Genomic DNA, 22,771 nt, shown 5'->3' with positions numbered 1-22,771 from the left:
TTTTTTTTTTGTTTGGTTGGCTGGTTGGTTGGGGTGTTTTTTTCTGGTTTTAATTCAGGAGACTCCTGTTTTCTTGACTGCCTTCAAAAAGTCTTATTAGGAGAATGGTCTTCCAAACCTCTTCTCAGTTCAAGGGAGATTTTACTTTTGAGTTTGATTCCAAATATTGAGCCTACGAGCTTAGGTCTGAAGCATAACCTGTGAATAATGAAATCAATATAAGTAGAAAGAACTATAAAATGATTTGTCTGATCTTTACCTGAAGTATTCTCCACAGCAATGGGCTTTTCACAGTTTGCTCCTGGCAGAATCCCTACCAGTATTTTACTACCTGTACAGTTAGAAAACTTTTCACCTAATGTGAAAAAATTAAACTTCTGATACTGAAGCTTCATGAATGTGGGAAACAGGTTATTAACCTTCCCTTTGCATTTTTGTGTTTCTCCAGTAAGTTATATTATTGTTTGCCTTCCTATGGAGCTAAGAGTTTCTAAGTCTTTCAATTTTTTTATATTTATGACAACTCTTCATCTTCTGTACACTTTTTTCAAATAATGTACACCTTTATTGAATTGCAACACACAGAACTGAAAACAAAACTGCTGCAGACACTATACTGATGCTGAATGCAGCAGAAAGATTACTTCATGTGTTTTGGAATAATCTCATACATGTGTTATCCCTGATTTCTTCTGACAAAATACTGTCTGGTCGTTATCTGAAGAGGGAAACCTGTTTGATTTGGAGTTTTGGTTTGTTTGTTTTTTAGCTAGCTGAAAGATTCTTCTATAGTTATAGCACACTTATTTCACTGAAGGTTTCTGTAATCCCAAACTCAACCTCCATGAGGACAAGTGTCATTAGTGTATTGGAAATCAACCAGACAAGAAATCTCAGTTCCATTCAGCTGGGGTGGAATGAAACAGTATTTAGTCATTGTGTGAGGAGAATGCAGCTGTGGTTTCACTGGTCACAGTGGAATTGCATCTATTGAGTTATGCCTTATAGCCAGAATGTAAACATATGATATGCCAAAGATTCAGACATTCAAGGAATCAAGGATTTAAGGAAAAGTATCATTTATATGTTTGGAACATTTGGTTCGGAAAAAAATAATCCAGTGTTTCAGTTCAGAAATGAACATACATTCCCTGCAAGTCATTGTTTGTTTCTCCGTCAGGAGCAGAATTTGGAAAACGACATTATTGGGATTGGGTTTGAAATACAAAAAATATCTGAGCAAGTCAAAATTATGAGTTGCATTATTACAGAAAGATGAAAATTCAAAACGAAGTATAGAATAATTGTGCAAGTATCATGCTAATATTTACTTTCATTAATGTGCAACTGAAAAACTAACAAGCTTATTTTCTTGTTGTTTTAAGGCTATAAATCTGGGTACATTGAACTGAAAAGAAAAAAGTTAAGAACAGTTTTTACAGCCAACTTTCCTCTGAAGTGTTTGTCTACATATGGAGTTGGTGGATTTGTTTTCTGGGTCCTGTTAGAATTGAAACCTAAAAATAAATTTCATAACCAGCGTTTCATAACCAGTATATTTCATAACCAATGATTTTGTGAAAGCCCCATACATCCCTTATCCCAACATGCTTTTCTAGGAGTCCAATTTGTGTAGTAGCCACTTAAAGCTTTCATTTCAGCTTACAAGGTTGTTTTCATATATTTACTAAAGCTATCCATATGATCCTGTATAATGTTAATGTAGGTAATCAGATAAGGTTGTTTCAAAAGTGGTACAGATTAGAGTTTTAAAATTTACACATTATGGATTGCCTTTATGTGCCATCCATGTTCATTGTCCTTGATTCCCAGTAATCATATACCAACAGAAATTGTACAAGCCTTGCTGTTTTCTACTCATTAGAATTGTAATACACAAAGGTTGTATCATTCTAAATTTACCATTTGATCAATTTTTCCTCATTGACAAATAACCTATAGAATATATTTTTAAATTAATGCAATATTGGCTTTTTCAATACGTTAATAAAATAACTTTTCTCAGTTATAAATTCTTTCCTAACCCCTTTATGCTTCTTCAAAACTCAAAGATATTCTAAGGTATTCTATATATTTCTACTTCTTCCATCTTATTCCCACTAAGGCTGTTTGTATGTTTATGAAACACAAATCACATTATATGTCATTTTTCTATCTCACTCCCCAAGGCAGTTTGTCACTGTGGGGAGGTATGACCTTCCCTCACACAGAAAAAATAAAGAAGAGTTGAACTTTCACTGGTTGGGTTGTGGTGTAGCATTACTAGTACTTATTCATGCTTGCAAAGCATGACAACACAAAACCACTCTTACAAAATAACACTGGTCATTGTTTTTCTATATTTCCAAATGATGTGCAGTCTATGGTAAGAGGAGAACAGTCTATTGTTACTTTAACTTGTAGTCTTGTTGTAAGGCACTGTATGAAAACATCTTCTGGATATCGCACCAATTCTTAACACGTAGTTGTTACCTGGAACCGGCATTATTTGACCAAATTAAAAGAAAAAGTTCTTATTTTATTTATAAGCCATCTGCCACAAACACTTATAATTACATAGACCCTAAGTTAAAGTTTCCATTTTAATAGTTCTATTAGTGTTTGGGTGGTTTCTATGAAGGTTGTTCAATAGACATTTTCCAGAAGAGGCTAGATACTTTTAATATATAATCCTCTGGAATGTTTATTAACCAATAACACTGAACCTTCTGACAGTTTTATTTCTGAGAATGTTACAATGTTCTTATGCTTCCCCCTGGTAATTCAGCATTACCCACAACTCCTCTGCAATGTAATGAATATTACTGAAAGCAGATGCAGCTAAATTAATAACAAGGACATCAATTTACTATGGAAACCCATGTAGTTGGAGAGGTGGGATGAGGGGGAAAGAATGCAGAATATAATTCTGTTTCACTTTTGCAAAGAAAGTAGCTGAAATAAGTAGATATAGTAATTTATGGACTTGTTAATTCAAAGTGTCTGGAGGAATTGAATTAAACTTGATTATAGGATGAAGGAGTTCTAGAAAATTATTTAAACCCCTAAATGTTCTTTAATTTGCTTCTCTGAATAGGTTTCCATCTGTCAAATCTTCTGTGAGGCCACCCTGCAAGGATGCCTTTATCACCTATTAAATAGAAGCTATTGCTCTTAACTAACCACAAAAAAACCCCTCACTTCATATGCTTAATACAAGGCCTCCAGAGAAGGGAAGACTTCAGATGAAATTCCATGCTTGGTCATAATGAACCTGGTAAATTGTTGGCTTCCTGCAATAAAAATAATAGGTGAAATCTTGGCCTATTGAAGCCAATGGGAATTTTGGCATTGATTTTAGCAGGGTCAGTCTTGCAACCAATAAATCTACTGAACAAACTAAAAGAAGTAGGTGAAGGGAGGAAGGAAGGGGAATTAATGTAACAAAACCCCTATATTATTTCAGTCCTTGTTCAACCCTCCTTTGGCTGAGTGAACAGCTCTTGATACTCTAGAGATGTACTCACAGAAACTATTGTGGTAGTATTCTGAACACCAAATATTTACAAAAGCATTTAATGAGTAATTCTGAAACAGGAAAGTCAGCTTTGTTGTTGTAATGAGTCAGTCTCAGATTCAATCTGAGGCTGTCTTAGGGGTGAGTAACCAAGGGCAATTGCCAAAGACTGGATACCATGGGGACAGTGTTAGACAGGAATAATCAAAAGTATGAGTTACACAATATGCCTCAATCTATGGTTGTGTTCTTGCTAGTCAAAACTGCTGTAGCTCCACACAGATGCAAGCACAATCACAATGCTCTCTATAATGTGACTAAAGTTACAGGCAAAGAAAATGACTTTAAAATATTCATTTATTTTTTGTATTTATATCCCTCTCTGTGGTCATTTTATTTATATGTGAAAACATCTAGTTTCTGATTTCTGATGTGTAATAAATGCTGTTACCATTTTTGTGGGGGTTTTCAGAGGCATCCATTGCACATATGCACCACATTCCTCATGTTTCAGAAAGCTCCAGGCTAGCAAATCAAGCACTGCACAGCTACAGGACAGACATGCTAAGTTCCTGTCTGCAAACAAAAGACATTGCATGTGAGGAAATGTGTGTGTTAGCAACCTGTCATGAGCAGTACCATGACTGGAGAACTCTGTGCTTCATTAGGAAGCAAAATTCATCAGAGAAACTGGACTTCTTGTTCACATGTTCCAGAATCAGTCTCCATATTCTGGACCTGGAAATGGAAAAGGACAATCACTCAGTTTATGGGGCTCATTCACAAGGACTATTTATAATCAAGAGATAGTTTGGGCGGAAAAAACAAAACTGTTTAGAAAAATGAGAAGCAACGGATGACTAAAAATTTATTATGTTATGAGAAAGAGTTATACCAGCAAAATACTTCTGAAACTAAAATAATGTTATAGAAATGCAATAGATCAATAATTATCCCTTGAACCAGCTTAATATCTGTAGAATGTCTCACAATAATAAACTAAATCAAAGCATTAAACTTACAAAAGGAGTACAAAATGGTGACATCCATTGTGCTTTGCAATACACAGTTTTCTTTGGCTGTTAAATCTCATTTAAATACTTATCAAAGTATTCAAAAATAAATTTTAGCAACCCCTTAAAACATTGTTTTTCAGCCCAGAGTGGTTACCTGGCAATTCAAGCAAACTTTTGTTTTCTGAAACTGTAGGACATCTACTTTAGTTTTGACTATGATGGTTATTATTTCTTCAGACTGGAATAAACAAAAAGCAAAAATGAAAACAAAACAAAACCAAAACAAACAAACAAAAAACCCCAAACATCAACAACTGTCTTATGCAGAAAATACTTTACATCATGGCAGTGTCCTATTTCTGTAATAATGTTCATAAAACTAGTAGGTGTGCAAAAATGATCAAACTTGTAATAAATATTTTGTGAACTCAACTGAAATGACTCATAAGAATATCTAACAATATATAGGCACAGGTATATCTATGGAAAAAAATGAAATCAGCTATTCTTATTAATCACATTCTGTATCTCACTACTGCTCCTTTTTGCAGTATTTAAATCAACTCCACCTGGTTCTTACTATTTAGTTGTGCAACTTACCTGTCACAGTGAAATACGGTTACTGCTACAGAAGCAGGTCCAATGTGATTAACAATATTAGGTAAACAGTTGTTGCTGAGGTCTGAAATCAGCTAACCATAAAGAACGCCAATCACAAAACAAAAATAAGAACTAAATCTTCACTGGGTCTAAACCGGCTGGACTCCAACTGGTTATTTCAGTGGAAGGGATTGAAAAACTGTTCTGGGCCACCTATATTTATGCTAAAGCTTTATGGAGGACATCAAGCCAGAATATTGCTTATATAAGTTAGAAACAATCTCATCATACTGGGGACTAACCCTGGCTTTATGGCCTGTGGTGGCAGGATGCTGTCAGCTAGAAGGGAATGATTCTGCCCACATAGACTAGAACACACTGTCAGAAAAAGCATCCTTCTCTAGGGTACTCAATTTATTTAGAGGGTCTTAGTTCAGATTCTGCTCAAGAATTGCCCAAGTCAAACCAAATACTAAGACCAAAAAAGCAAAGGATCAAATCAGGTCTCTATGATTTCTGGCCAACAACTTCCTTCTTTTATTGTCATGACAATGTCACCATTCCTTTACAAATTTTTTGATCTGAATTAAACCAAGCTGTATTTATTCCTGAGCTTGGGAAGAATCTTTCTGGTGATTCAACCAAATAAAAAATTATAATTCTGACTGACTGAATGACAGACAAAACCCGGGGGATTGTAGGATCTGGTAGGATCTCTTCCATGAAAGACTCACATATCTGAGTTATGATGTACAAATAAGGTTTGATGTTTTCCTCTGGTGTTCTTTTCTCTTTTAAGATTTCATTTTGAAACTGTGATATCTCTATAACAAGTGTTCACTGCAACCTTGGCACAGATAAAGGCAGGGCCTGTTCTAGCTCATGCCAGCAGACCATGATACTTGGAAAAATCTTGGGGCTCTGACTGAAAGAGAAAGATAGTCAGATCCCTACCCCAATAGTCATATGGTCAACTGAGACTTGAGATCCCCCTGAAAATACTAAAATTTCTGCTTTTGAAAAGAATGCCAGCTATGCACCCTTTATAACACCAGAATGCCTAAAGAGGTAAAAATACTATAGCTACAAATTATTTCTCTTTTATAGCTTGAGAACTACATTGTGGAAAACATGAAATCAGAGATGGTGCAGCTGCAGCAGAATGCTGTGCAGAACCACACTGCCACCATGCTCGAGATAGGGACCAGCCTCCTCAGCCAGACAGCAGAGCAGACAAGAAAACTCACGGATGTTGAAACCCAGGTATGTTCCCAGAATGGTTTTCAAAAAGCTGTTAATTGCAGAGAACTTTTCCCAAAGTCTTTCCTTTCTAATGCATTACCACACAAAGCATTTCAACACAGGGGTCCAGGAAACACACTTTGTGTCTTGGTAATAACAACATTGATGATTGACCCTTGTTGTGTCTTTCTGTTGATTTAATTTGGTTAGTATATTTAGCTCTGTGTGTGTAACAAAGGTAGGACTGCCCAGGAAACTAGATAAGCATTTGACATTCAATAAACAGCTACCTATTGTCAATGATACAAGTGTCAGACTAAATAATGAGTAACAGGCTAAATCATAGCTTTTGATCCTTATTATTGTGGCTGTATATCAGTCATTTCTCAATTTTTAAACTCTATAGGACAACAAAAAAGGACAATTCAAATTGCTCTGCAAATGTCAATGATTTCAAACAAAAATAAGCCACTGAACTGCCAGCACCACAAAAGAGAGAATGCAGGGAAAAGCTAAAGTAGGAGCTCTATTTACAAAATAGCAGATGCAACACTTTGACTTCATTCCAAGTACCCTCGCACTTTTCTGGTTTAAGCGTGCTTTGTAGGAATGCATGTTTGAGGCATCTCTCTTGTTCTTTCCATTGAAATGAAGCTTATTTGGCAGTCACCTTGCCTTTTTCTGCTGATCTACTACTATTCTACAGTAAACAGAGTGCCAGAATATCAGCTGGTACATATCAGTGTAGTTTGATTGAGTTCATCTGCATCAGCTGAGCCGCCGAGGTTAAAGAAGGATTTAGAAACCATTTTTGACAAATCATCAAATCAGAATGAAGTGATTATATTACACTACTAAAACAAAATATGCAGGACAATATAAACATTAAAGTTTTTCGTTTATCCTTAAGGTGCTAAATCAAACATCCAGACTCGAAATTCAGCTACTGGAAAATTCCTTGTCAACGTACAAACTAGAAAAACAGCTGCTACAACAGACACATGAAATCCTAAAAATTCATGAGAAAAACAGGTAAGAGTGAGCAGTTGGTCTCTTTCTCTATTCATTACAAAGTGGTTGGTGTACACTGTTTTAAGTCACTGATGAAAGGAGCAAATATGGTAAGTGGACAGCATAGGTAATTATGTACTCACTAAAATACCTGGGGTGGATATTATGTCCTGTATGATAAATGTAAACTGATTTTTACCACTTTTCATATTCACTGTTAATTTACATCTTACTCTGTTTCATGACAGCTTAGTCATATGACCACAGTTCTTGCAACCTAGAAGCATAGGGATAATTTTTAATAGTGTTTTCAAGAAGAAAAATATTAATATTAAATTACAAGACTTTCAACTGCCTTAAAGTGCATTAGAAACAGAAAATCTTCATCATTTCATAATTCTAGTTTTAATGGATTCAAAGATAGAGCATATAGAAGGATCTCTCTCTCCATTTGTACTCAATAAACTATAGCATACTTGTAGCCATGCTCCATTTTAAGAAGTCAGTGGTAAACATTTGGGGTTTATTTTTAAGCTGATGAAAGAAATATTTAACAACACAACTTTTTAAGCAGTAATTTGAGAGTTAGGAAGCAGTTCCAGTGTTCCCTTTCTGTCACAGAGGGACTCAGCACCTGAAGTCAGTGGGCTTGGCAGTCTAGTATGTCAGAGAGCATGTGTGGTGAACTGACTTGGTCTGGGATGCCAGACGCACCCAGACACTGTTTCAATCCCCTTCGTCATCAGAACAGGGAAAAAATATGAAGAAAAACTCGTGGTTGAAGTAAAGACAGGGATATCACTCATCAGTTACTGTCATGGGCAAAACAGTCTTATTTACTACCAATTAATAATAGTGTAGGATGGTGAGAAACAAACAAACCCAAAAAGACCTTTCACCTCTACCTCCCCCTCTTCCCAGGGTCAACTTCACTCCTGATTCTTCTATATGCCCCCTGGGCAGTACAAGGGGATGAGGAATTGGGGTTGTTGACAGTGCACAACACTTTGCCTTGTCGTCTTCCTCAGGTTTTTTCCATTCTCCAGCTTGGTCCTTTCCCACAGGAAAGGGGGACCTTTCCCCTTTTCTTGAGTACTTCAGGGTAAGAACGCTCCACATTGGTTATCCACAGGTGTCACCTTCCTTCCAGACATATCTGCTCCAGTACTGGGTCCTCCATGGGAAATACCTGCTCCACCACGGTCTCTGCCGCAGGCTGCAGGGTTGTGTCTGCTCCTGTGCCTCCTTCCTTTCTCTCCTCTGACCTTGGTGTCTGCATCATTGTTTCTCTCCCTTTTTCCTTCCCTCCTCACTCTGTACAGCTGAGAAGCAGCTGTGCCCAGCAAGGAGAAGCTCTGGCCTTTCCTCACAGCAGCTGTACCTGGGCACTGGCACCCAGGACAGTGGGAAGAGCTGCTCCCCTTCCCGAGTGCTCTTGGTAACATCCAATGCACGGTGCCTCTGTAATGGACAGGTGTGGGCAGGGAGTGCTCTGACTCCTCAGCATCACTCTCAGCTCCCTTCTGGAAAGAGCAGCAATGAGGTCAGACTAGGACTAAGGTATCTATTTCCTCTGTCCACATTTGATATTGAAATGAGGCAAACAGCTTTTAAGATAAGGCAGACACTGAAGCATGTGATACAAGCTGCAGAGGACTGTTTTACCTGAGGTCAGTCAGTCTTCCTGAGAGAGCAGTGTGACCCCATGCTGCTGGACAGGAATTGGCAGCTGAGGCAGAAAAAACTTGCCCAGGGTTATGCATAAGGCAGACTAGCACCATGGTGGGCAAGAGGCTACAGGGTAAAGAAAATACAAGTAATGATGAAAAATAGGAAATATTGTTGTGAAGAAATGTGTTTGTTAAATGTGTCTAGTTGTAAAGCTTGTTGAATAATAGATCATTATTGCTACTGATTATGAAAAGTAATTTAATGTGTTTAATCTAAAAAAAACTGTTTGTAAGCAGAAATTCCAGGAAATGTTATTCTGAAGAAATTGTATTACATTGAAAACTCTTGAAGTCCACAGATGTCCCTTAACCAAATAGATATGTGAATAAATTAGTATGGGATTAACTTTGTCTTCAGCAGTCTCAAAAATAGGTAATTCACCTAAACTGCTTGTGTGGGCTCTCCCTGCAATCCTCAGGTTGGGTATGGGCAGGGGGCAATTCATTCTACATATTTTACAAATTTATTTCAAAATGGACTTAATTCAAGCATTAGTTAAATATATAAGTAGTTGTGTCTTTTTAACTGCTGCAATATGATTAGCAACAGAATTTTGTTGGTTGCTTAAGAGACCACATTTTTTATACTAAATCATTTGGATTTGTTTATTTATTTACCTTAGGAATGAATCAGAGTAAAAAGCCTTCATGTCAGTAAACAAATAAACCCTACTTGAATTGACCTTTGACTTGGCTGACATTATGATAAAATGGTTTTTGAAAAATCAGAAGGAAGGCTTTTTAAAAGCACTTTTTGTTTTCTTTGTCTCAGAGATGTAGGTATTTGTGGATAGATGGAAAAGTATGCAGAATTTCATCTTGTAGCAAAGCAAGGACCTGGCATGCATTGTGTGGATTCTTTTAAAGTCTCCTCAGGTGTGGGAGAAAATTAGGGAGAAGAAAGTGGTATAATTACACTAAAATATGGAACATACACTTTTGTATCATCATCTACTCCTCACAAAGATCTGTGTAGTCTTGTCCTTGCAGGTTCTAAACTTGAAATCAATCACGTTTGGCAGGTGGGAGAAATCTTGATGATCTCAGCAGATACTAGGCTTCTGGACAGGCCAACAATTTTAGCCTGCTTAAATTTAAACAATATTTGCAGATTACTCATCAGGCTGTGTTTAGTAGCTATTTGCAGTTAAGTACTCATAATCCCTCTCCATATCACTTTCACACCAAAAAACAGATAAAATTAATTTTATCCTCATTACGTGTATGGACTGTAACCTTTCTTGGAAAGGATTTTTCTTTTGCAGTAGGTTTATAGCACAGTGGGAATTAGTGTAGGAGCTATTGTCTTTGCAAAAACAACCCAAAGAGATAGTGTACTGTGGGCTGTTAAATTCTTTCTCTGTGATAAAATTTCCTCGATATAAAATAGAAATTAAGATATTAATCACATTCAGAAAACTGAATTTTGGATTAAAGTAATGCAAAATCTTATAGTAACAATAACTGATTGTTGATGTACTACAGTAACTTGCATATTATCCTTAAATAAAACTAACACTGCATATCAACAAGGGAGCAGTGCATGTTCTTTAGACTAGAAATATGTCTATTCTTGGCCTTTCTCTTTACTGCCTGTCTCTGCTCAGAAGAAGGGCCAATTTTTTTCTTTTTATTCCACTGAAATGGAAGATATTCTATGGTGTAAGTAGAGTCACATTTGCCTTAGAATCATATGTCTACTGAGTGTTCTCATGCCATAAATAATTTGGTTTTGTGGGTTCCCACCCACTATAATGTAAATGATGGTTTCTTCCATTGCCATTTTTTTTCCCACAAGAGCTTTCTAAATGCTATTTTGATTTATTCTTGAAAGATTTTCCTTCTTAAGTGCCTTTATGAACCCCCCTTTTTATTTTCCCCAGAGTGTACCAGCTGCATTTAATTTATAGCATGCCATTTGTATCAATATGCAAGTGTAAAAAACCTTTCTATTTGCTAAAATGAAGCAAATGAGGTAAAATATAATGGAATTCTGGATCTTCCATCAACAAATAGTGCAAGTGAAATTTAAACGTAAAATCTTTTTTCAGTTTGCAGAAAATAATACTGGATTAACAGGTTCAGTACAAGAATTGTTGTATGCTGTAAAAAGCAAGGATTCAAGAATCAGAACCCTTCTTGAATGTCTGTCTGACTGTGAAAGATGAGGAAACAAAATATGTCTGACAAGTTTTATTTGAAGGTTGCACATATACTAAAAGATAAATCGCAGGTTTACACTTCGCTTACATGGTTTCAATGGAATTCTCTTGTCACTGGTATAAAAAGTAGGCTCACTGGTGCAAAGTGCCTTGTTAATTTACTGGTCCTGAAAAATATGGGGACATATTTTCATATTTCCTTAAACTCATCAGAGAGTATCAGACTTCCAAGGTAGTATGAGTGGTGACTACCTAACAACATGGGGAAAATTTTACTCATGTGGAAGGAAGTATAAAGAAGTTATCTTACACTTTCTTTGGTAAAATAATGTTCTTGCACTCAAAAGTAAGCACTGAAATCCTCTACCCATTTGTCTTCCCATACATATCTAATAAAAGAAACCTACATATATATTGCCAAATGAGTTTTTTTCTAGTGTGACATCACTTGTCTTTAATTATTGAACAGCTCAACAAAATATATGTTTTATCTGTATATTTAATAAATCATTATTTTTTAAAAGTTTATTTTAATTCTAAAGATGTCCATCTCCAAGGTCTAGTCTATACCCTGTTCTCACATGTCTAAACTGAAGATTCTGAAAACAAGGATTAAAAAAAAATATCTCTTAAACTTCTGTGGTCTGGAGTGGTTTAGTGATTAAACTACCTTATAAGGCAGTTTGTCTCAACCAGACTTTGCCTCCCTCTTGGACAGCTACCAGAGTGTTTCCTACATGTTCTACTTCATCACCTTTCGAAATGACAACAGCTTTCACTGGAAGTCATTCTTTGACTTCTGTATGGGTATTCTACCCTCTCCAGCACTAGTAGAGGTTTTTTTCTGAATCAGCTGGACATAGCACGGTTGCACTGAGGCGTTGCACCAAGACATTCCATGGGCTTATATTCTGACAAAGTCAAGACATTGCTTGTACCATTGAAAATAGAGTCCTACCCCCACCAAAACTACATTAGACATTGATACATAGCTAACCTTTACAAAATTAAATTTGTCTGGGTTTGGGATCTGTATGTGTGTGTGTGTGTGTTTGGTTTTAAATTAATATTCTCCTAGAGAATGACTCCAAAGTGCCATTGTCCAATGGCTAATATTGGTATTTATTCATGTTAACAACACCTTTTTATTCACAACTTGGTTCTGTTCCCGAAATGCCTGATTTATTTCCCAAAAATGAAGACTCCAATTAAAAAAAAAGCATGTATATGTGTGTTTATGTGTGCATCTTCATAAATAAATATATGTAGGTTTATATTATACTTCTGGTGAATGGTGATTTATTTTTATTGTGTTGTAGTTCCCATTAATGTTTCATATGTGTAGATTAGTTCCATTTTCAAAAATTTAGAAATTTCAAACATAGGATCTGTATAGGAATTTAAAATGTACAGGAGATTAATGCAGGAAACTTACTGTAAAAAAGAGCCATAATATTTTACTGGGAAGTGTTATAAAATATTGTTTTGGTCAGCCTTTTGATGATGTTGGACTGATTCGTATAGAGAGCCTTCTTTCCATTTTCGTTAATATTTTGTGTCAGCAAGAGCCGTTAATGAAAATTATTAAAAGTATTTTAATTTTAAGTCTGTATTCACAACACTTCTTTAAAAATTTGAGAAAATATCTTTACCAAGCACTCAACAAAGTTATTTCTTAATAGTATTTGTCTGTTAGAGGTTGTCTGATACTACAAAAAGAGGCAACAGAGTGATCTTGCCACAGTTAAAGAAACCCTAAATATCTTTCTAATCACTTTCAGTGTTTCAAGATTATTTTGAACTTCCAAGCACTTCTTTAATTTTTTTTATTTAGGTGATCTATAACAAATATTAATATAATAATACCAATGAATAATTCTGGCCATATTGCAGTCAAAAGCCATAAGAGCAGTTTTCTCACGGTATTGAAGGATTTCTTCCTTTTGGAACAGATCACTTCAGAAATCCCCAATCTGTGTGAAGATTTGCTATTGTCCATTTGGAGATTTGACCAAAGTTTTCTCATTGTTTCATAGTAAAACAAAAATGAATGGTTTGGACTTCTCCCAGGAATACAGGGAGTTGTTCTATCCTCAGGACTTACTTTTATCTGATACAGATTTATGGATATAGAAAGCTAATTATATAAATATATATGCATTCTTGAAAATAGCATAGTTTTGCAGTTTATAATTACAGAACTCTTAATCTATGTAGAAAACCAAAGGAAGCAAGCACTATGACACTTCCATCTTTCCACCACATGTTGACACACCACAAAGAAATATTAGGATGTATTATTATTAAAGCCATAAAACATCTGCTTCCTGTCTGTCTCTGTAGATGCCAAACTGTGGAGCTCTAAACATTGTCAGCTTCTCTTTTCTTGCTCAACATGGCCAGTGCTGCTACAAATAAGATTGTCATCCCCCTAGATTCATTTACTATGGCCTTAGGAAGGCCACAGTGGGAAACAAATAATGCAATACATAAATTGTGGCTGTCAAAGGCTCTTTCTTTGACATGAAATCATTCAGATGTGGAAATTATTTAGTTGTGGACATGCAGATAGGATACTATGGAATTAAGGAACTGCATTGTGCAGTACTATATGGATAAAGGGAACTTTTTTGTCTTTACCTACTCTATAGCTATAAAGCTGTATTCTGTCTTCCTGATTGACATCTTCTCTTGCATTGAAAATACACAACATTTTGGGGGACTTTAAGATGTCAGAGTGGGATATGGCCCCACCTAGCACCCATTCTATTATGGACAATGACCAGGCCACCTTTTTCCTATCCCAAGTGCATTGATGTAACTAGTCTATCAGAAAACTTAAAATCTAGAGTCACGACAATCAGGATTTCAATAATTTCTGTGAAAAAATATCAGTGAATATAATTATCCTGTGGATAGAACTGATACATTCCAAAAGGAAGTGGGTTTGTTTGACAATATTTTATGACTAGAACTAAATCTATCTGAAGATTTTTCAACTGCTTCTGCCAAACTAAACTACATCTGACTTTCTGCATAAGAAAGTTCAAAAGCTACAACATAAATATTCTTTAAAAAATCCATGTGAATCTTGACCATGATGTTTAATGTTAGTGTTCAAGTGATGAAAAATCAGCCACAGGTCTGATAAGGTGCTAAAATAATTTATAGTCTTTGGCTTCAAAATGCATATTTTTTTCAGGGTGTAACCTTCTACCATCTTATTTCAGTCCACTAAATCTTGGTTTTTTGGTTTTTTTTTTTCCTAGATAATGAGCTTTTAAAAATGAGATATATTCTTATTCTCCCTTGTGTTTGGGACCCCATGAAAATGTGTTTTGCATCACATCTTTACTTTTTTAGCTCCCTTTACCCAGATACTTCTGATTTTCACAAAACTAGACGTATTGATATTGCAAAATATGTTTTCTTCAGGATCTTTGTAAATTCCACATTTATAATATTTCAGAAAAAAAAATGCTGCTTAAAAAAAAAATTAACCCCACTCTAGCTTGCACAGCAAATTTTGGTGCCTGAATTTAATCTTTGCATTGCTATCATCTCTAACAGCTCATATTAAGCCTCCGTGATATAGAGTAGAAGCAGTTCCATATGGATTTTATTACATTCCTCTGTTAGGTTAAATGACCTAAAATTATGCAGGCATTTTGCCACTGATCTATTATCCAGAAGTAAAAACAAAGGTAGAGGGAGAGTGCAAATAAATAAAACCTAAGACAGACTTGAGCAGAAAGAAGTTTTTTGGCAAGTTTTTATCCACTACTCAGTTCGTGGGCATGAGAAACACAACTTTTGGTGTATAAAACAGAAACCCCAAAGAGAAAGTATTAAGTGAGATTGTATTAATTTCTTTATCTAATACTAATACATTATTTCTGCTAAATTCCCACCACAGCATCAAATCACTGTCCTGGAAAAGTTTCTTGTTCAGGGCTGACAGATATTAGCTGTCCTTTAAGTCTACAACATCACTATATTTCTAGATGTAATCTGATATACCTTTGATCTTGGTAAATGGAACACTTCCAGCACAGGACAGAAAGAGTACTAGAAAAAGAATATTGATCCAGAGAAAGTGTTTCTATACATGTGCAAAATTCTTTATTGAAATTGATGTGAGCAGGTCACATATCATGATGCCCAACAGTTTTCTGCCTGAGGAGCCTTTTGTGGAACAACAGGGGTGGGGAGTGTTAGTGGGATATGAATGTAGACTCAAGGAAAACAAGGGAATCCTACATTAAAATGCAAGTTGCTGATTTGCACTTTGGGGAAACAGCATTAGTTTTAATGTGAAAGGAGGTACTGCTCATCTGGTGTGAGATTCTTAGCTTCACAGACCACAACAAAAAGTAGACTTATACTTTTTGTACATTTTATTTATACTTTCACTTGGTGCTCCTCCATAACTTATAATGTTTATCTTCCACTCAGTGAAAAGGCCTTTCACAAGCTCTTCTGCACTCTGCTCTGATTTTTGTCTCATCATATTCACCCATTTGTATTACCAACCATGCCCTGCTCTTTACCTTCCTCTGCCTACCTCAGCTTTTCTGCCTGAGATTTTACACTCAAATGTTTCACTGCTCCTATGCTTATACATAGGGATATTTGTAGATCACAGTGACAGTTACATATACAGTTCCATGCCCTTTAAGCATTACAACATGCAAACATCACAAAATGCAGTCTTAGAGATCAGTTATGGATGACTACTTGACAGAGAGACTCAGTGTGCTGAATTACTAGATGTAATATATTTTAGAATTATTGATTCAGGTAGTGAATTATACACTGAAAAAAATGTTCTGGTTTCTGTATTATAAATGGTGTTATCATTAAATACCTACTAATTGTTTTATTTCATTTTAGTTTACTTGAGCACAGAATTCTAGAAATGGAAGAAAGACACAAAGAGGAACTGGCCACTTTGAAGGAGGAAAAAGAGAACCTACAAAGCTTAGTCACACGACAAAGCCACATAATCCAGGAACTAGAGAAGCAGTTAAACAAGGCAACAAGCAATAACAGTGTCCTGCAGAAACAGCAGCTTGAATTGATGGATACAGTTCACACCCTGATCACCCTCTGCTCCAAGGAAGGCGGTAAGGAAGTGGCATTATAAAACATTAGAATTACTAGGAAATTTCTTGTGAATTAAGGCCTGGATTTTTGGAAAATCAGAACTTAATGGTCTTATTCTAAGAAAGAAAAAGATGTTATAATTGAGAAGGAAGGAGCTGATGAGAACCCACAAGTAAATCAAATAAAGTTCAGACAGTGCTGATGCTGACCCTTGTACCAGCAGTTGTATTTGATTCTTTGAATTTAATACCATTGAATTTTTATATATTGACCACATCAAATATAAGCCAAAATTACATTGCCTGTGCACTAGCAATACTGATTTGATCCTCTGAGTATCTGTTTCCTTCTGCTAGAAGTAAACCAAGCAACCATGGATCTTAACTTTACAGATGTCTGCACCTCATCTACTTTTGACTTCTTTTCAGTCAATGGAAAGAACAGGCTACTAACCAAAGGAAAGTAATTCAGAGTTTTTACTTCTGTATGGGTTAAAATATTGGTGATTTTTGGATATAGGCCCTTATGGTGCCATGGGAAGACATCCAAAAGATTAATCTCTTCTCTTGAATTAGATTTTATTTGTAATAAGGGATAATTTTTCTTTTGTCTTGCTGTGTTTTGTTTGGTTGAAATAACATGCTTGGAAACAAAGACAAAGACTCTAAAGGACAAACTTTCCTCAGATATGTCTTTCTTAGTAAACAGTTTTCTTACTGTAACAGAGACTGAAATTCAGATAGAATTTCAATTTTCAAATGCCAAAGACACTTCAGAATGTGTTAAGAAAGAAATTCTTTTCACCAGAATTGGTCTAGGGAAAAGGGAGGAGACCACTGTGAAAAATGGAAATGGTACACTTGGAAGAATATATTAGTAACTATGAAAAACAAGATAAAGTCCTACAGAAATGAAAACATAAAAGTCCTTCTGAGAAAGGTACAGGATAAACACAGAGAGAAATTGTAGATGTGTGAGTTGTGATAGTCCTTTAGCAATTGTGGAAGCATGGCTCGAAGAGTTCTCTGAGAGGTACCAGAAGTTTGAGGAGCCCAGCATAATAGATCATTGTCGTTCTAGAGCTCTAAGTGCCATAAACTAAAAGATAAAAAGCAAAATACCAAAGTTAAACCAGCAAACAACTACCCCATCCCCCCAAATGAAAATTTGTCACCTGCGTCATTATTCAGTGCACTCTCTGAGAGGCAGAAGACATACTAGATCAATCAAATGATTCAGCTCAAGGCAATGTGGGTTTTCTCTCTGCTATATATTCCCATGCAACTTGTGTGGCTTAAATATAAACTGGTTCAGTCATGAGGATTGCATCTCTATCTTTGGAAGTGTTGCATGCTTGGGCCAGTGTTGATAGACTACTTTAAATAAAATAAAATAAAAAACAAACAAAAAAAAACCCAAAAAACTTTTCCTGTTCTCATGTTCATTCTAAATGTTCCCTTCTGCTCATTCTGTTATATAGTTCCCTAGCATTTTGAATTAAATAGCATGTTTCATAGTAGGCTGTTCTCATATCAATAGAGAAACATTGTGATGCAATGCAAATCCTTTATTATGTTTTATGGTCTTTTGGCAAAGAAACCTGGCAAGGCTGTGTCCAGAGTGCTCTAATAAAGCTCAGGAGTATTTTAAAATCAATATCAAAATGAAAGATATATTATTCTCATACAGAGATATATAGCAAGTTCTTTTAAGCTTAAAAAGGTTTTCTAACAGTCTTGAATATGATTCAAAGAAAAAAAAACAACAAACAAACCAATGTTTTCCCTAAACTTTGTTTCCTCAGCTGCTTCTTATAAAAACTTTGAATAAGGAGTACAGAAGTGAGTGTTTCAAATTGGGCTCCTGGGTACAAATTCAGGTGCCTGAAAACCTGAGTTTTCAACGGTCTTCTTAACTTCTGAGGAGCTGTGGAAGTAAATGATGCTTAGCACAATTAAATGCCTAAATATAACTTTAATAGTCTACCTAAGCACTTGATTTTGGACTCCATTACCTTTTGTGTATTATCATGTTCAGAATTTTCCTTGGATACATTTGTCCTTTGAGGAGAATAACTTAACAAGAAATGTTAAAGGAAAGAAATGTTTCTTTCTTGTTGTCTGATTAAGTCCAACTGACTGATATTTTTGGTAGTTACATTCACACCTAAAGAAGTAGCCAGATAGTTTAAGTTAAAAAAATATTTTCCTGGAGGACAAGACCACTATAATAAAAACTAAGTACTAAAGGTTGTGCCAAAAATTAATGCCAACTTCAGTCTGTGCAAATACATGTTAAAGGTGGAAATGTATGCATGTTGGGAAGTACCACTGGAGATACTCTAAATTCACACCAAAATACGAAGTTTGGGTAGTCTTACACAAATCTTGATGTCTGCACTAATGATCAAAACAAAAAATGCTCTATGAGAACTGGTGTTTCTTGGGGAGTAGAGAATAAAAAAAAAAAAAGTGATACATAAATCAGTGGCACCTCTTCTGTCTTATGCTTTGGTAAATCTCAGTCAACTAATTTCATAGGGGATATAGCAGAAATGGAAATGGTCCAGAAAAGAATAGGGCAATGGAAAAATTAGAGTCCTGAATCAATTTTCATATGAGGAGAGAGAGGTGTAACGTACAGAACTATTAGGTGGGAAAGAAGATATGTGGAATGATATTATGGAAATGCACAGAACAATTAATGATAGGGAGAAAAGGAATAGCCAGTAACAATGAGAAGTATTTTCCTTTGATAAAAGAGAGGACTTGAGTAATTTAGGTAAAAGTTACTAGATATCATTGAGATTGATAAATTTTTTTTTTAATTATTAGAAAGCTGTACAGAGAGAAGAAGATGGATCCTCTTAAGAACTTTGGGTCTCTAATAGGGACACCTATCTTTGACAGAAAGCACAACCTAAGTGAGGCATCAAGTCCAGAAAGCTAGATTGTCAAAGATGAGTAACATAAGCATGAACAACAGAGTTGAGAGGAATTGCAAAGTATGTCTAAGTCCTGTGGTATTTTGAGAATGGCTTAAAGTACTTTTGTCAGATTTTCCTTATTAAAAATTTAAGTCACTATAGATTTATGCCATGGTATTTTCAAAATTGTCTGTCTATCTATCTATCTATCTATCTATCTGTCATCTATCCATCCATCCATCCATCCATCCATCCATCCATCCATCCATCCATCCATCCATCCTTCCTTGCATAAATTCTCTCCCAGGATAAGTCACAGAAAGGAAAATTATTTTCTTTCTCTTGCAAGTCATAGCATTGAAGAGTTTCCCATTTGTGAAAGTGAAAAATATAATGCAGTTAAACCAATTAATTTGAAACCAATCTGGTGATAAGCAATGTGGTTTTTTTTATTACAGAACATAAGAAACATTTATTCCAGTAATGACATAATCATATCAGAAGACTTGTTTTAAAATTAATTTAAATAAACTGGGACACTATCTGAAGCTTTCCTGCTAGGTAATATAGCTGGGTAGTATAGAGATACAGGTCTGAGCAGAGACTGGTTTTGTTCAGTTAAACAGTCTAAGGAGCTAATAAAGTCCCTAGAACTGGTTGAAAACCCTAAGAAATCTGCTTTGATGCTTCCACAGTGCCTAGGCATATATTAGGAGAATTTCTGAAGTATATAAAGGCAAATGAGAAAGAGAAAAAATAATCCGAACCAGCCAGACCAAACCAACCAACCAACCAACCAACCAACCAACCAACCAACCAACCAACCAACCAAAAAAAACCCTCAAAAAAAACCAACTGAAAAAGTAAAAGCAACATAAATGAAAAAAGTTTAAAATATAGGTGGACCTAAATAGAAAATCCAGTTCTCATTTTCATTGTCAGTTTTTGAATGAGGACCACCTGTAAAACTTGGAATTGTTTGTGAGTTCAGTTTCCAAAATACCACCCACCTCTCTCCCAGTGTGAGCAATTCTAGAGTTTCAGTTGCATGTAATCCTTCAAATAGACACTCTAATAGGTCACAAAACCTACAGAGAGTCAAATAAATGCAGGGTACCATGGAGACTCATGTCTCTATTTATGTGTCTGTGGCTAAACACACTTGTCACATTGTCTGTCTATATTTGTATATTTTAGGCAGGGGCAAAAACCTTGGCAACATCTGCCACTAAATTTCTACAGAATTTCAAAAAATAGATGCACCTTCAAACACTAACCTTCAAAAAGAAATGGCTGTTCATTGTGGTGAATATTAAAATAACTATTTAAAGATGAAGTAATCTCCAAATTAAAATGTAGATGAATGAAAGAAACTTTTACTTTTCCCCAACAAAAGATGAAGAAATAAAAACATAGAAGTTAAGGCATGATTAATCATAGAGATACTGCATGATTATCTTCAAGACTGTAAAAGTGCTTCACCTGTAGCAGATAACAATTGTAGATCAAATTATAGATGGATAGAGATCAAATTATTCTTAGAAAATGTCATAAAGGTTTTGTACTTATTTTTTTCTTTAAACTGGTCATTTTGTATGCTATTTATAGTATTTTTTGTCTTAAGAGTATTATTTATAAAGCACATTACTGTCACTGTCAAATAACACATCTGTAACACAGCAAATAGTATTGTGAAGTGCTTTCTAAGATGCCACATCAGAAAAATTATGTATGGAGAAGATATGTGACTGTAGACAGTCACATGAATATTACTCAAAAAAACTCCTTGACCCCAAAACAAGTCATGTGCTACAAATTATGTTAAGCAATAGATGATTCAATGGAAGATGTGCATGCAAGTTCAAACCAATTAGCTCAGGAAGTATATTGGTCTACTGAGAAATTATGATTCAAGCCAAAAGTCAAAAAAGGTGCCCAGTCAAAAATACAGTCTTTTATTCCAGTATAAGAAAATTTATTGAATTTCTATTGTGTTAAAAACAATTTGCATAACTTGTGATAATTGCGTAGGTAGTCCTACCCACTGGATAAAGGAATGTAAAACTCAGTGGGAAAGCATATTTAACTGTAAATTTATTTTTGTTTTTCTATTAGATTTTTCTTTGGCTGTCTTCCAGACTGCATAATAATGTACCTTGCTAAAATATTTGGCCTAAACTTACTTGCCTTAGAAAACTAATGGAAGAGAAGAGAAAGTTTGGTCATGAATGCCTGGTTTTGTGAACTCTTAGTAAAAGAGAAATGAAGAATTATCTTCCTCTTGAATGCTGACAAGACACTAAACCAAATTCTTAAAATAATACATGTATATGCTAAGAATTTACCTCCCCAGAAGTGCCTATTAACTTCATAAAGCAAATAACATTGTTAGTGGGTCTGGCATTTCAGAAAAGGCACAAGTCTTCTAGTTTATGGATAAGAAAAGTAAATACATTCAAAAGTTTATTTGGGTGGAATTCATGTTTTTGAAGGCATAGAAATTAATTTCTTTTTTAAAAAAAAGAAAATTAATAGTAATGAGTCTATTCCACTTCTTAGTCCAAAGTTGATGTGATGTAAAAATTAAGTCTGAAGTGAAAAGAGTGAGAATAGACTGAGAACTTCAAAGAAATGACCTGAAGATTACAGGCTCAGGGAAAACTCCATTGACAGAAGCAGCTGTGCCTCAGCAGTGATGCTGGTCTTCTTCATTAGACAGACTTCAAAGAAAACTTTTATAATACGGGCTAGTATTTAAAAAAAAGAAAAGAAAAACAAAACAACAACAACAAAAAACCCCAAACAAACGAAAAAACAAATCTAAAATCCTTTTGGAAACATAGGACAGAAAAAGAGAGTAGTTTTAAATATTTTAAATAGTTTTAAATATTAGTGTTTTGACAATTTTATATATTATGTATAATATAGAAATTCAGCCATACATTGGAATAGAATAATGAAGCTATTTAAATCCACTAGATTTTGGCAGGGTAGGAGAGCAAGGTTTTATGATACAGGTCATGATCATTTTTCTTCTATTCATGGAGAGAATAATATCGATACTCATCTGAGACATATTTTGAGGTGACAGCTTGTTTTTTCTGATTTGCCTATAAATATTTCATTCTTTAAGCCCATGCCTCCTCTTGGTACCTCATCCTTCACATTATTTTTTTTTCAACATGATGAGACATGACTGGTGTGGCAGAGACTTAGACTGTGTGGCATCAATCACTTCATTATTTTTCTTTCAAAACATTAAGAATCTTTTGTGACAGGTGCACAGAAGATTCTGACCAGCTTTGGCTGATAGCTGTAGGTTTGAGGTGGATCAGAACTGTGCTTGAAACATTGTTTAAGAAACAATCTCATGAATGAAGTGATAGACTTTTATTTTTAATACCAGAAATTGAATTTTAATTATCAATGTGTTCTAATATACTGCAGTGTAATAGTGAAGC

General features: G+C 35.2%; 1 protein-coding gene across 4 annotated transcripts in view; it reads left to right on the top strand.

The window, feature by feature from the left end:
- The window catches only part of ANGPT1 (angiopoietin 1), a 150,823-nt gene that overhangs the window by 63,816 nt on the left and 64,236 nt on the right, over positions 1 to 22,771 (top strand). For 2 of the 4 annotated variants that reach the window (XM_062503386.1, XM_062503378.1), the window contains exons 2-4: positions 6,241 to 6,396; positions 7,286 to 7,407; positions 16,172 to 16,404. In XM_062503386.1, coding sequence (XP_062359370.1) covers positions 6,241 to 6,396; positions 7,286 to 7,407; positions 16,172 to 16,404 — 511 coding nt within the window. The remainder of the gene's footprint in view (positions 1 to 6,240; positions 6,397 to 7,285; positions 7,408 to 16,171; positions 16,405 to 22,771) is intronic. The other 2 variants (XM_062503396.1, XM_062503402.1) reach the window with 2 other exon arrangements.

Source organism: Cinclus cinclus, chromosome 1 (genome assembly GCF_963662255.1).
Source record: "Cinclus cinclus chromosome 1, bCinCin1.1, whole genome shotgun sequence".
NCBI lineage: Eukaryota > Metazoa > Chordata > Aves > Passeriformes > Cinclidae > Cinclus > Cinclus cinclus.
This window is presented reverse-complemented; position numbering and strand designations above follow the sequence as displayed.